At 42.6% G+C, this 15,681-nt stretch overlaps 1 protein-coding gene across 1 annotated transcript in view; it reads left to right on the forward strand.

Annotated features, from left to right (window-relative positions):
- Window positions 1-15,681, forward strand: part of DSCAM (DS cell adhesion molecule) — a 959,122-nt gene that overhangs the window by 796,456 nt on the left and 146,985 nt on the right. Inside the window, exons 23-24 of the mRNA XM_078656818.1 lie at window positions 231-394; window positions 14,242-14,340. Of these exons, the coding sequence (XP_078512944.1) occupies window positions 231-394; window positions 14,242-14,340 (263 nt within the window). The remainder of the gene's footprint in view (window positions 1-230; window positions 395-14,241; window positions 14,341-15,681) is intronic.

Below are 15,681 nucleotides of genomic sequence, written 5' to 3' on the forward strand. Positions count from 1 at the left end.
GATTGAATTGAATAATCTCTCACATATAGCCTGTAACAAAGACAAAAATGCGCTATTGCCCTATTTTGAAAAAATTTAAAAAATCTAATATGTCTATCCTGTTGTTGTCTGGTCCTGGTATTGTTATACAGGGTGTAGACCTAGAACTGGCCCTGCCTTGTGTTCACCCTCTTCCGACTAGTTTTGATTGTAATTTCTTTAATTTATGAATTTTGTTTCCTGTGAGGCAGTAACGGAACACCCAGTCTAGTGACGATTGATGGCCGGAGAAGTGTTTACACCAATGGCAGCTTCATCATCCGTACCGTTAAAGCAGAGGATTCTGGGTTTTACAGCTGTGTCGCCACCAACAACTGGGGAGCAGATGAGATTATTCTGAATCTTCAGGTACAAGGTAAGAACCAAGGGACCCTGGTATCATATGTGCCTTTTCCAACCACACGTTACCCACAGATTACTGGTCAACGTGTCAGCATTGACAGCTGTTCCTCTCACAAGCGATAGGCCAACAGAAAAATGATCAAAAATTTCTAGGGTGGAACTGTCGAATACATTTGCTGATTTATGGAGCTCGAACATGGCTGAAAGGTATCAGGGCGCCTCACCTGAGATCAGTTACCGGTGCATGTGAGGAGTTCATCTGAACATTGTTTTAAAGTTAAAAGACTAAAGCATAGGCAGGTAAACATTTTTCTTTTGTCAAGGTGTGCTGAGGATCATTGTCAGCTACAAAATGCACTAGTGAAATTGCTCTGAGGGAATATATAGGGAATGGTGATGGTCCTCAAAACGCACCCCTGCATGGCTGACAATCATTATTACAGACATTCTAGGTGGGCAGCCATTTTTCCTTCCAACATGACTTCTGAAGTTCTGACTTGGAATGGATGTTGACGGAATAGGTCAAATTTCAGTCTAGTTGTTACGTATGAGCTCGTAGCTCCCAGCAGCCCAACTCCACATGAGTCACTTCCCAGCATCCATCTCCATTGACTGCCTGCACTGACCATTGACCCTCCACTGGCCTGGCAATGTTCCTGCCACGCTGGCAGGAATATCACATCCCAGCGATGGTGCCTGTCCAGCACTGGCCACCTCTGATGCGTTCTCCTCACCTGCCATGGCTCTGGTCCTCCAGAGTTGTAAACGGGCTCCTGCATCATTTATTTATTGAAGCAAGAATTTTAATGACTCATTAGCAATGCTGATCGCAGGACAAAACTGAGAGTGCTTTTAACGTGTTTGTGCAATAAACCCCAACTGCTTTGTGAACCAACCTACATACATAATGTTTTTATTGAACTCTAAATACAGGAGTTCCTTCCCACTACTTGTAATACTGGAATTTCTGGGTTCTTGCTGCTGATCCTCTCAGCTCCTCAATGAATCTGAACATCTGTTTCTGGGTCATTGCTGCGCAGATGTGCAGTCATAGGGTAAAGGCCATAGCTGTGCTACAATTAAATGAAGGCCATAAGATTGAAACATAATTTCAGTGGGAGAAGTGGATACCTCTAACCTATTATTCATTATAGATAATGTGACACATTAACACAGGACTTCCCCACAGGAGACGAGGTGAAATGCATTTATATCGCCTAGTTATCAGCAGACCTCCTTCCGGCGTGCACAAAATAGAGGCAGCCAACAATTTAAACTCAAATCCCCATTGGCTGGCTGAAGTCCCTATATTTCCCTGGTTTTCTAAAGATCTTTAATGACTTAAGTAAGTAAGTAAGTGCAGCCAGATCGATAAAGCTGTAAAATGCCTGTGTGTTGTGAATTTAGATGCTGCTTTCCCAGAACAGCACTTAGGCCTGCTGATTTGAATGCAAATATCAACTGCAGCTGACAACTCTTTGGGGAATAGGAACAATCTTGTAAAATTGCATGCAGGATGATACTCAAAAATATTTTTTTGTGTCTCCTAATGTTTGAGTTATCCTTGATGTGCAAACAAACCTTCATTGAAAGGTTGAGCATCACTCATGGATGTTGTTATATCTTACACCCTTGGATGGTAGTTCCCCAAATTTTTGCCTTCACTGCTCCTGTTTTACTGAACCTGTTTATGCTGGCTTTAGGACACTGTGCACTTTACAGCTGCTAACAAGTGCTAAAGTGTTTGTGCTCTCTCCTTTAAACATGGTAAAATTGGATTACACCCCATTGGCACCTTTAATTTACTTGTACTTCCCTAGTAAAGTGCTATTACAGGTACTCAGTGCCCGTAAATTAAATGCGACTAAGGGGCATTCAGCACTTATTGTTCCTCCCACTTAAGTAGCTTTTTAAAAAAATGTCTCAGGTCTGCCATTGCACCCAGTGTCGAATGCCATTTCGGCCAGACAAAATAAACCTTTTGCGAGGCTTGAACCTTTCTTTTAAATACATACGTCAACCCTAGGGTAGGCCCTAAACAGCCCATTGGGCAGATTGCATTGTATTTTAAAAGTTGGGCATGTACTTTTAAGATTTACTTGTCCTGGTAGTGAAGTACTACCAAATTCATTTTTCACGTTTGCAAGGCCTACCAATCCTATTAGATAACAGTGTGTTACCTTATTACAATTAATAAGTTATAACTTTTGTTTGGGAACAGATAGGACTGTCATATTTGGTGTCTGAGGAAATGTAATATAACACCCTCTTTAGTGGTAATATCAGATTGTAAGTCCCAATTCTTAAAATGCCACATTTAGAATGTTAACCCTACTGTGTGGGGCAACATTAATGCCCCCAAACCAGTCGCACAGCTATGATGGTGGGTATACCACATTTTTCCATCTATTATAATCCATTTTAATCCAAGTATTACGTATACTCCATATTACTATTCCACTTAGTTAATTATAATCCCATTCAGTCCACACATGGAATGTCATGCTATTTTCCAAAGTTTCTCATGCTCGAGATGTGCCCATCCGGACCTCTGTCAAGAACACGCACTGAAGCATAATTCGTCCAAAAAGCAGAGTTTATTAGAACCCAATGCATTTCGGCCTTTCAACCGTTCTTCGGGGGTAACTTCAAATGACAGTAAACATATATCATTACTACATAAACCACTGTTTAACATATGAAAGAATGTAATCACCATTATTGTATCTATACACTTCCGCACTGGCCATATGATACTTATTTAACCCCAAGAAACGTGGACAATCACTTTCAAAATCATATTAGTCACATAAAACCCTCAACAAAACGACTTAAATTGAAATCCCAAATGCCTCCCCTGTATATTCACCATAACATAGTTACCTCCCCCCTTCTCTTCGGCTCACTGTATCTAAACCCCTCCCGACTCTCACACAGCACACTGTCAACACCATTCAACAAAGCATCCGTATTAATAGACTCTCTGTATCATTTTCACTTGCGTCCAACATTCCTCTCAAATCAATCATTCTCGCGCTATATTCACACATTCATTCCAGCTCCTTCCACCTCCTCTCTCTCTGAATCTCACAGTACAAACAACCCCTGTCAATCTTTAACATTGCATTTCTCCGTTTCTACAGTTTCGGCTCACATCCCCCTCAACCAACAACCCAATTTCTCATAGATGTCAAGTAGGGTAGTCAGATACCAAATGCTAACCTTCATCTCATGGTTCATGAAGGTAGGAGCAGCAACAGAGAGAAAACAGGGCTCTTCGATCACTGTTTACTTTCTGTACTCCATTTCCTTGGCCTTCTTCAAGATCCAGAAGAATGTACATGCACTGCTCTGATAAGATGTGGGTCTGTAATTAAATTGAATGCCCCCATAGGGTTGACATTTAATAACTTGTGTTCAAATTTTAGAGTTGGTACAAGCCACAAAATTGTATATATGATAAAATCTCCAAATTGCCACTTTTCTACTCACGTATTTGCTTACTTATTTTTAGCAGACATATAGTGCACGTGAAATACATAGTGCTTTAAATATGAGCATGTTCCAAGTTACAGGTCATAAGAAAGGTCGGTAAATTAAAAACAACTCTAAGCTCTGATCCCTGAGGTGTGCATGTTGTCTTTAAATCTCTGATCCCTGAGGGGCGTACGCTATCTCTAAAGTACTGATCCCTTAGGTGTGTACGCTGTCTCTAAAGCTCTGATCCCTGAGGTGTGTACGCTGTCTCTAAAGCTCTGATCCCTGAGGAGTGTATGCTGTATCTACACCTCTGGTCCCTGAGGTGTGTACGCTGTCTCTCAAGCTCTGATCATTGAGGTGTGTATGCTGTCTCTCAAGCTCTGATCATTGAGGTGTGTATGCTGTCTCTCAAGCTCTGATCATTGAGGTGTGTACGCTGTCTCTCAAGCTCTGATCATTGAGGTGTGTACGCTGTCTCCCAAGCTCTTATCATTGAGGTGTGTACGCTGTCTTTAAAGCTCTGATCATTGAGGTGTGTATGCTGTCTTTAAAGCTCTGATCATTGAGGTGTGTACGCTGTCTCTCAAGCTCTGATCATTGAGGTGTGTATGATGTCTCTCAAGCTCTGATCATTGAGGTGTGTACGCTGTCTCTCAAGCTCTTATCATTGAGGTGTGTACGCTGTCTTTAAAGCTCTGATCATTGAGGTGTGTATGCTGTCTCTCAAGCTCTGATCATTGAGGTGTGTACGCTGTCTCTCAAGCTCTTATCATTGAGGTGTGTATGCTGTCTCTCAAGCTCTGATCATTGAAGTGTGTACGCTGTCTTTAAAGCTCTGATCATTGAGGTGTGTATGCTGTCTTTAAAGCTCTGATCATTGAGGTGTGTACGCTGTCTCTCAAGCTCTGATCATTGAGGTGTGTACGCTGTCTCTCAAGCTCTGATCATTGAGGTGTGTATGCTGTCTCTCAAGCTCTGATCATTGAGGTGTGTACGCTGTCTCTCAAGCTCTGATCATTGAGGTGTGTACGCTGTCTCTCAAGCTCTGATCATTGAGGTGTGTATGCTGTCTCTCAAGCTCTGATCATTGAGGTGTGTACGCTGTCTCTCAAGCTCTTATCATTGAGGTGTGTACGCTGTCTTTAAAGCTCTGATCATTGAGGTGTGTACGCTGTCTCTCAAGCTCTGATCATTGAGGTGTGTATGCTGTCTCTCAAGCTCTGATCATTGAGGTGTGTATGCTGTCCCTCAAGCTCTGATCATTGAGGTGTGTATGCTGTCTCTCAAGCTCTGATCATTGAGGTGTGTACGCTGTCTCTCAAGCTCTTATCATTGAGGTGTGTACGCTGTCTCTCAAGCTCTGATCATTGAGGTGTGTACGCTGTCTCTCAAGCTCTGATCATTGAGGTGTGTACGCTGTCTTTAAAGCTCTGATCATTGAGGTGTGTATGCTGTCTTTAAAGCTCTGATCATTGAGGTGTGTACGCTGTCTCTCAAGCTCTGATCATTGAGGTGTGTATGCTGTCTCTCAAGCTCTGATCATTGAGGTGTGTACGCTGTCTCTCAAGCTCTGATCATTGAGGTGTGTATGCTGTCTTTAAAGCTCTGATCATTGAGGTGTGTACGCTGTCTCTCAAGCTCTGATCATTGAGGTGTGTACGCTGTCTCTCAAGCTCTTATCATTGAGGTGTGTACGCTGTCTCTCAAGCTCTGATCATTGAGGTGTGTACGCTGTCTCTAAAGCTCTGATCATTGAGGTGTGTACGCTGTCTTTAAAGCTCTGATCATTGAGGTGTGTATGCTGTCTTTAAAGCTCTGATCATTGAGGTGTGTACGCTGTCTCTCAAGCTCTGATCATTGAGGTGTGTATGCTGTCTTTAAATCTCTGATCATTGAGGTGTGTACGCTGTCTCTCAAGCTCTGATCATTGAGGTGTGTATGCTGTCTCTCAAGCTCTGATCATTGAGGTGTGTACGCTGTCTCTCAAGCTCTGATCATTGAGGTGTGTATGCTGTCTTTAAAGCTCTGATCATTGAGGTGTGTACGCTGTCTCTCAAGCTCTGATCATTGAGGTGTGTACGCTGTCTCTCAAGCTCTGATCATTGAGGTGTGTATGCTGTCTCTCAAGCTCTGATCATTGAGGTGTGTATGCTGTCTCTCAAGCTCTGATCATTGAGGTGTGTATGCTGTCTCTCAAGCTCTGATAATTGAGGTGTGTATGCTGTCTTTAAAGCTCTGATCATTGAGGTGCCTACGCTGTCCGTAAAGCACTGATCCCTGAGGTGTGTGCGTAGTGTCTGTGATGTGTGCACACAGACTTTAGTCCAGCTACTGCTACGTGTAAACAGCCTTTCAGGTTTAGATTTTCTTTTGACAATGAACCTAACTGCTAAGTAAGGAAATATATTTTGTAAGTGTGTCCCCATGGTGAGCAGGTGCCAGTACAGGGGCACTGCTGTGGTTGATCTTGTAGTTTTTCGGGTCATGTGTCTGACTACCTGTGCGTGTGAAGATAAACTATAGCTCAATGTGTCAGATAACTGCAACAGCGAGTATTATCAACAGCCCAACACTTCTCTTGAATTGCTTTGCCCGTCCTGACAGTCTATAATCTGAATTGGTATGATGTTTCTTCTTCAACAGCTGTTTAGATTCTTTCCACTCAATCTTTCGTTACATTTAGAGGTACATTTTGATTGAGATGTTAACCACGTGCTGGTGTTTGTCATGTTATTCAATTACCTTAAATGTATCCCCATATCTGTTGTGATAGCAGCCTCAGGGTTCACATAACTACAGAAAAACACAGGAATTGTGATCAGTGCAATATGTTTAATGAAGAAGAGCTTTCAATCAATCATATTTATATAGTGTGACAAATCACCCTTGAGGGTCTCAATGCGCTGAGATTGCTGGTCGTTTGGGGGTAGACTGCTCAATTGAACAGCCAGGTTTTGAATTCTTTCCTGAACTTCTGGAGCAATGAGGTGGTCCTGAGGTGCAGTGGGAGGTCTTTGCAAGCCTTGCCCACCAGGTGGGAGAAGGATTGTCCTCCACTACTGCTTCGCTGGATCGGGGGGGATGTCAGCGAGGGAGAGGGAGGCAGAGCGTAAGAGTCTGAGGACCACCGGACCCCATGTGTTGTTTCATGGCGAGGGGTTGTTTCCAAAGATGAGGACACCTGTCTAGTCTGAGTTGAGCTTGATACAGTTGCCCTTCATCCAATCTTCGCAGTTTTCATACATCTGTTGAAGTTGGCTTTGATGATGGAGCCGTTTTCGAACTGCGAGAGGATAAATTGTGTGTCATCCGCATATGAGATGATGTGGAGTCCCTGTGATCTTCCAGGGGGACATATAGGTATTGAAGAAGGTAGGGCTGAGGAATGATCCTTTGGTAATACCGCCAATGATTTCCTTGGGTTCCGAGGTGAAGGGCAGTAAATTGATCCTCTGGGTTCTTCCACTGAGAAAAGAGGCAAGCCATGTGAGGGCGTCTCCCTGGACTCCGATGTGGTGGAGTCTGTTTAATAAGATGTGATGGGAGATGGTGTCAAAAGTGGCTGACAAGTCAAGAAGGATTAGAGCTGCTGTCTCACCGATGTCATCTGTGGCTGAGATCAGAGCTATCTCAGTGCTTTGGTTGGCTCAAAGTCTGCATTGAGAGGAGTCCAGGAGGTTGTTATGTTCCAGATGTGTGGTGAGCTGTTGGTTGATAGATTTTTCGAACACTTTTGCTGGAAAAGGGAGCAGGGAGGTGGGCTGGTAGTTCTCTGATTCTTTTGGTTTCAGGACAGGCCCTACTACGGCTTTACCCTTGAATGGCTCTAGGTAGATAGTGACATCCAGAGATACAGAGAGCTGCAACTACAGGAGGGACAGACAACAAGGTCTTTCCGAGTCTACATCAGTCCTAATGTCCCCTAGAAATTACATAAAGTAGTACACCATTGTAAATACTCGTTTTTACGGTCCGCATTTGCATAAGATCACAGAATCCTATGTATGTGCCTATCTGGCCTTCTCTGTTTACCTGATTCCATGGAGTGTGGCTTATTGGCCAACGTCATCCTTCGCAGAATAAAATTAACTTGTCTTACAAGTTCTTGGAACTAATTTTAATTATCCTATAAACCATGGTTATTGGCAGCTCAGGCGCAAGGATAACTTCTCTTCAAACAAAACTTCAGTCTATTAGGCTTTGTGCATTTCACTATCCTATTACCTGCAACACCTATCCCTCAGATGAAATCAGAATGTGTCTCATTTGCTTCCAACATGAAATTCACCTATTTGTACAATATCTGGTATTTGGACCCAAAGCATTTCTAATTTTGATATTGTTATGTTAGATACAACTCTCTGTGACATAAATTGCCATAATTGAATCTGTGTACTGTTGTCTGATTTTCTTTAATCACAAACATTATTCCAAGTGCTTGCATAGTTGAAATATAAACACAGGGGGTACAGGGGCCTGTATAAAAAGGTAAACATGAGGAAATCTACATGAGTAAATTTACTCTTACACTTTTGAGTAACTTTACTACTTTTGGCTACTTACCATTTAAGAGTGTAAAGTTATTTGACACTGTTGACATACGTGCACCACCCCCTGAAACAGGGGTTGGAGTCAGGTAAAGCATCAATACAATAGTAAAATTACTACTACTAAAAGTGACTTAACGACTATATTTGACATTTCACATGTTGGAAATGGCCCTTTTTAGGGTGCTTTGCCTCGTTTTTTTGCTTTTGTCCTTCCTAGTTTTCTGCTGATCTAAGTGGTAACCTTAGGACTTTGAGTGTTTTGACACTGCAATTCAGTTCCAAAGCGTTGTGCTTGTCATACATCTACTGGTGATAGGCGTGCACATGATTGGCTGATTTGAATTGACTGTAAGTTCCTTGTCCAATGGTAAGACATATATCTAGGGCATGTAACTCAAATGCTACTCCGTGGGCCTGCAGCACTGGAAGTGCCACCCACGGAGGTAGCTCTTCAAATGTACCACAGGTTTGCCATGGCAGGGCCGATGTGTGCAGGTTACGATTACACATCTCGGCATTTAAAATCTATTTGCCAAAGTTCTGCATATCTCTCGCTACATCTGAGTACTCCCTAGGGCCAGGGTGCAGAGTAGGGAAGAGGTAGGGTATGGCATGTGTGCGCTGCATGCCCTAGTAGTGAATACTACCAGAAGGTGTGTTCAGTACTTAGAGGCCTTATTCTCGCATTGATTAACATGGGGTATCAAGTAAAGGTTATTAAGCTGTATTTCCTTCATGCAGAAAAGAAGCAGTATGGTGTTTGCTATCGATGGATTAGTAATGGCTAATCCTCTCTGGTAGTGAGAGTGAATTTGACATTACTATTGTGGAAATGCCATTTTGGAAAAGTGCAAAACAAATGCAAAACAAAGTGGGCATTGTTATGCTCGTGGCACTCTGTGTGCCTGTCAACCTGCTCCAATCCACATCTGGGTGCTGGGGGGACAGCTACATCTGTGCATTCCTGATAAACGGCCATAAACTAGAGGCACTCAAGGGAAAATGCAGACCTCTGGCTCTGAAGGGCCTACCTAGGGTGAATAGGAGAGGGTGGAATTGGCACCTTCATTCCAAGGGGCAGAGTCCTGGCTCCACTGAAGATATAGATCAAGCCTCCTAGGGTAGGATGGCAGACAAGACTAAATTTAGAGGAGGCCTGTGCATTTTCAAAGGTTGCCTTTTGAACTGATCTCATCTTCAAGGCCATTGGGGTATTACTACTGGTGCTCTGTCCTCAAGAGAATAGAGACGCCTTTGGGATTGGAACCATACTACACTGGTTTGATGCTGGGACATTGACAAGAGGAACCATTGGGGCAGGAGGGACTGCAGCTGGATTATATGCAGACTTGTTATGTCCTAAGGCTTGTTGTGCTCCAGGAAGGGGACTATCACTTGGTAGATTTCGCCTGGATGTTGCTGACCTGCATCCCATTGCCAACTGTTGTAGCCCAGGACCCTAAGGACTCTCCAATGGCTGGTTGACTGGCCTCCTGTCCACGTGAACCCAGGGACAGAAAGGATCTCCCCATTTCCACTAGATTGTAAGAACAGCACAGGGTGTGGTGGAAAACGGTGGAAGTTGTGGCACGGAATGTCCTGATTTATGCAGTAATCACACTGTGCAGATGAGTGTGCTCATAAAGATCAGCGGCCCACATGGGGTGACGTAACATGAGGAATTCAAGGAGTGCTGGGGAAGTTTGGCGAGTTTGAGGGACCCGAGCTTGCAACTGGAAACCTGTGCTAGCTCGCACTTCCTAGCATGTGATGTCCGTGGGGTATTGATGGACGTTTGCCGAGTCCGAGGGACCCGAGCTTACAATCAGAAGTCTGTGCTACTTCGCACTTCGTAGCATGCAGTGTCCGAGGGGTGTTGGGGGACATTTGCTGAGTCTGCAGGACCTGAGCCTTAACCCTGGACTGTCTCTGACCTCCAGATCAGGAGGACAACAGTACCTGACATCGCTGCCTCAGTCCAATGTCGCTGGCTCCTTCTCCCGGACCCACGCCACAAGGCGCTCTGTTGTTGGTAACATCGTAACTGGTGCCTCGTGTGCACCTACCGCTGGCTGGCTTGAGCAACTGTAGCTCCCAACTCTGCCTGAGGGAAACATTTCTCCAAATTCGAAGTGCACCGGCTTCTGGTGTCACAGTCTTTTGCCTACGAGGGATAGTGATCCCGCACTCGTGAAGGTGCCACTGGGTGTCTTAACGGCCTAATCTGGATGGACAAAACCAAGTAACTGTTTCCTTTCACTTCAGGGGGTCCCGACAAAGTAATCAAAGTTTCGCCAGCAGGAGCAACGTGTATCGTTGGCTGGTGTAGTTTGAGTGGCTAAGGGGCTGGGTGACGAGGCGTAGTCAAAACCTGTGATTTCTTGGCCATTAAGACTGTACAGGGTATGCGATATTTGGGAATGTCATGGTTTTTGCTAATGTGATCATGGGAAAGTGGACTACCTCTGAACAGCCTGCATATATGTTTCTGACTCTTTTGATGTGGGAGAAATCGCTAGGATCATGAATACCTCTAGGAAATGATGCACATGGGTTTAAGTCCTTTTCAAGACTGGGGGGATAACAGAGCAAGTGCATTTCTATGAAGGGTACATATATGTGCATGCTGTTCTGCTGCTAATGGGAGAGTTGGACAGTTTCATATAACTTAAAGCATATATCCAATATGAATGCCGTTTTGATTTCAATGTGTGTGTAATTCAAAGACCAGTGTTTTATACATAAGGTGTGAAGTCTTTTTGTAGTGTACTCAGTGTGTTGCGAGGATCGTGCTTTACCAATACTTTACACTTTGATCCTGAGGACACACCTGCCTGCTCTGTGCCAAGCCACCAAAGAGTGAGCACAGTTTATTTGACAAGTGTGTTGTACTCATCCTATCTAAGACAGTGGATTCTGTCTGGCTTTGGTGCATCCCAGCTAGCCAGAAACCGCTGAGTCTAACACCGCACACTTGGTAGAGACCTTCGCAATTAAGGCAGAGATCTATCTATGGTAAAGTATAGAAGCATTTTGAGAAGTTAATTTAATTGTAAAATATTTAAACTAGTTATAAGTCAACTGTTCATATAAAATATTTTTATATATGTTTTCTAAATGTAGAATAATAAAAAAATGCAGCAGTACTAGTAACTAAAGATTACATTAAAATGTAGATAATTTACTAAATGATAATACATTAAAATTACTTTTTAAGAAGTACTGAAACAATAACATCCACTTAAAGTAAAATGTTTACATTTATTTATTGCATATTAAAAATTAAATCGACTGTATAAATTAATTTAATTGTAATATTTATTAATTAAAGTTACATTTATTTAAAAAAATGTAATCAGGTTATTAAGTTATTATAAATTAAAATATGTATTTGTAATGTACTGTCAGTTTTAACACATGTATATATATAAACACACACACTCACTAAAAAAAACATAGGTTACAGGAGTTTATAGTTAGAGTCATAATTTACACACACAAAACCATAGAAATTGAGCAGTTACAGTTACCTGAGCTAACTTTAACTTACACCCCCGCAATGCACTGCTTATGACCTCACATATTACATCAATCACGACATGGTCAGTGACATCACTAATTACATCATTGATGACATCTCAAATGACATCACTGATCTTCTGCCAAATAAGGGGTCTGCCGGCTATGTTTCAGGCAGATCCCTGACTTATCCACAGAGCTGTTCCCAACCAAATGCACACATTCAATACAAAACAACAACACATTTAATACAGTGGGTGTGTGAGTGAGTGTGTGAGTGGCTGTGTGGGTGTGAGTCTGTGAGTCGGTGTGTGAGTGCTTGTGTGGGTCTGTAGCGGGTTTGTGAGTGGTTCTCTGAGTGGATGTATCAGTGACTGTATGGGTATGTGAGTGGGTGTGTGAGTGGTTTTCCAAGTCTCTGAATGGGTGTGTGAGGGGCTGTATGGGTGTGTGTGTGTGTGTGTATGTGTGTTCGTCATTGTGTGGGTGTATGAGTGGGCGTGTGAGTGTGTGATGGGTGGGTGAATGACATGTGTGGCTCTCTGAGTGGCGTGTGAGTGGCTGTATGGGAGTGTGAGAGGCTGTGTCAGTGACTTTGCTCTGTGGGTGTGTGAGTGGCTGAGTAGGCCTCTGAGTGGGTGTTTAAGTGTTTGCGTGTATATGTGGCTGTGTGAGGGGGTGTGAGTGTCTGTGTGGGTACGTGAGTGGGTGTATGGATGTGTGAGTGGGTGTGTGTGTGTTTGTGTGAGTGTGTGTGAGAGTGTGTGAGTGGGTCTGTAAGTGGTTCTTCAAATTAAATTAATATAACCAAACTAAAAATAGGACCTGATTTCGGCAGTTAGGGTACACCGTCAAAACAGTGACGGATATCCTGTCCGCTGAACTATAAATCCCATAGGATATTATGTGATTTATATTTTGACAGACCGGATGCCCATCATCATTGTAACGGAGTAACCTGTCTGACAAAATCTAAATCAGGCCCTTAGTATACTCAAATATTTGGAGCAATCTGTGCAAGTCCAAAGTTAGGGGTGTGCGGCAAACAAAAAAAAATACACTTCTGAAAGAAGTGGCTTCTTTGTGACTGTGAGACAAAAGAAAAAGCAGGTGTTATGTACATAAGTAGAAGTCACAGTCCTTCTTAATGAGAAATCTGTCTTGCTGGGCTGGGTATTTGTGTTCTATCAGGTGCCACAAAACACTGGCTTACTTTAACAAAGATAAAAATAGTCCCTGAACCAAGCTGGGAAGTCTGATGGGGGTGGTAAGAGCTGCAGTCTACCTATTAAAAAGTCAAGTTATAAACACTCATTTGCATCAGTGCCTATTATTAACTGATATTAAGTCAATAAACATTGTGCAGGCATAGTTCTACTCTCATGATTTCTAATATTGTCCTTCAGATGTATTTTGGAAATAACAATAATGGATGGTGAACTGTGTTTTTGAAGAAAAATTAATGTCACATGGAACAAATATTTCATGGATGAGTAAGTGAGTCGATCCAAAGTTTAAGGACGATGGATATCAAAATGCACATTATGCTTCCCAGAGCAATACCAGTAGAAACCAATTCTCTGAATACGGATGCACAGGTAATTTATTGAGGGATGTAAATATCCGGAGAGAGCAGGCAAGGCAGCGAACGTAAGAGGCTGAGGAAGAAGCTCCGTATGGGCAAAATGGCTCAGGGCTAAGATTCTACTGGGTGGTGACAAATTATGTATCATCAAAGATGCTGTAATATTGAAAGCCTCCTCGTTGACCATTAACAAGACCTAGAAACCGTTCATTTTCCTAATATCCGGTTCCCATATTGAAATGAAAAATGTGGACTATGGAGAAATAATTAAATGGAAGCCTTTGCATATTACCCTTTGCATATTACCCTTTTCAACAACACTCCTTTAATGATGCTCTTACCTTGTGTACTAGTGCTGTGAAATTTCCTTGACAACAAGAGGCACCTCGTGATTTACCTGAAGATGTTGAGAAGCACATCCACTTACGAAATTAGCCTATACGTGTAAGAAAGCAGCTGTAGTGAGGACAATATTGTGGCATGTCAGACACCCATAAAGTGTTTGGCTATGGGGTTGGAGAAAGGGTTGGACGCAAACTTGAACGGAATGTACTCAACTCATGTTTATGTAGGTTGACTTGGTTCACCACATCGCAATATAAGATCTAAACAGACATTGTACCAGGATTCATGCCAATACATTTTGTAGATTAAATGTCTCCACTAAAGACAGTCTGTGGGTCAACTTTGACACCATTTTTTTTTATCTTTTCACTTCTGTTCTAGTTCCACCAGACCAGCCTCGACTCTCGGTGTCCAAAACCACGTCTTCCTCCATCACTCTCTCCTGGATCCCTGGGGACAACGGTGGCAGCTCGATCAGAGGTGAGGACCCAATTGTCACTGTCGTAATAGTCACAGAATTCCGAAGTTTTGAGGTTCTTGTTCAGGGGGATACAAACAAAGCATGTAACACGGAGTTCTAACAAAGAATCAGGAAAGAGAAGTGAAACAATGCGAGTCATTAAGACCGGGTCGATCGATCAATCAATCAATCAGGCGTTTGTAAAACATAGCTACTCACCCGTGAGGGTATCAAGGCTCTGAACAGGTAAAGCTATAGGTTCTAGACTTGCAACAGCTGTAGCCTGCGAATATAGGGCCCCATGCATCAAACCAAAAACTGGTTGCAAACAGGCAGATTTGCAGAATCTGCCCCTTTGCAACCAGTACTTTTGCATTTGGGATGCATCATCCCAAATGCAAAAATCACAATTTAAGGAATCGCTAAAATTGCGATTACTTAAATTGCGATTGCATTTAAGGAATCGACAATTGCGATTCCTTAAATGCAATGCATTAAGCAAAAAATTATTGCGGTTTCGTTATTAGGAATCGCAAATTACCATCAAACTAAAGTTGATGATAATTTGCGATTGCTTTGAAAAATGCACTAAAGTGCATTTTTCAAAGTTACATTTTGCACATGCCCTTGGGGCATGTGTGTGTGTGCAACGTGTGGAAAAAGGGGAATTTCAGGGGTGCAACAGGGTATCCTTTTTGAACCCTTGCACCCTTGAAATTGCATGCGCAATTTACGAGTATCTATGGAGTACTTGCAAATTGTGCATGCAATTCCCATTGAATTCTATGGGCCTCTAGACCCATAGAAATGAATGGGAATCAATTTCTTAATTGCGAGTCGCAATTTGCGAGTCGCAATTAAGGAATTTTAAGGAATCTAATTTTTTTGTGTGAATCCTTCATGTATTGCATTTTGGTATTTCTTAATAGCGAATCTGTAAAATTCGCTATTTAGAAATCGCAAAATGCGAGCTGTGCCCCTTAGTTTCTATGACATTTAATTTAAAGAGACAATAATTGCTTCGAAAACCGCAACACATTCTTTTGTGAAATATTTAAAGTGTACAGTTGTATGTAACTCACTGTTGTACAGCCCAGCCGTGTGTATAAATAGCACACTTCGAATCCTCCGTGCTGGTTATCGTTGCTACTCTCAACCAGTATACCAAATATTGGATGCATGCTTTTGTGGTATGTAATAAATGCGTATTCTTGTGCAAGGCGTTCACCTGAAAGCCACATATTTTCACCCTGGTGAGCTTTCTCAGGCAGGTAATAATCTTGCTAGAAAAAAAAGGGAGTCTTATCTAGGCTCGGTTTGATAATTTCATTCTGCTTGCAAAATTGGCAGAATTTGGCAGC

Source organism: Lissotriton helveticus, chromosome 8 (genome assembly GCF_964261635.1).
Source record: "Lissotriton helveticus chromosome 8, aLisHel1.1, whole genome shotgun sequence".
NCBI classification, from domain to species: domain Eukaryota; kingdom Metazoa; phylum Chordata; class Amphibia; order Caudata; family Salamandridae; genus Lissotriton; species Lissotriton helveticus.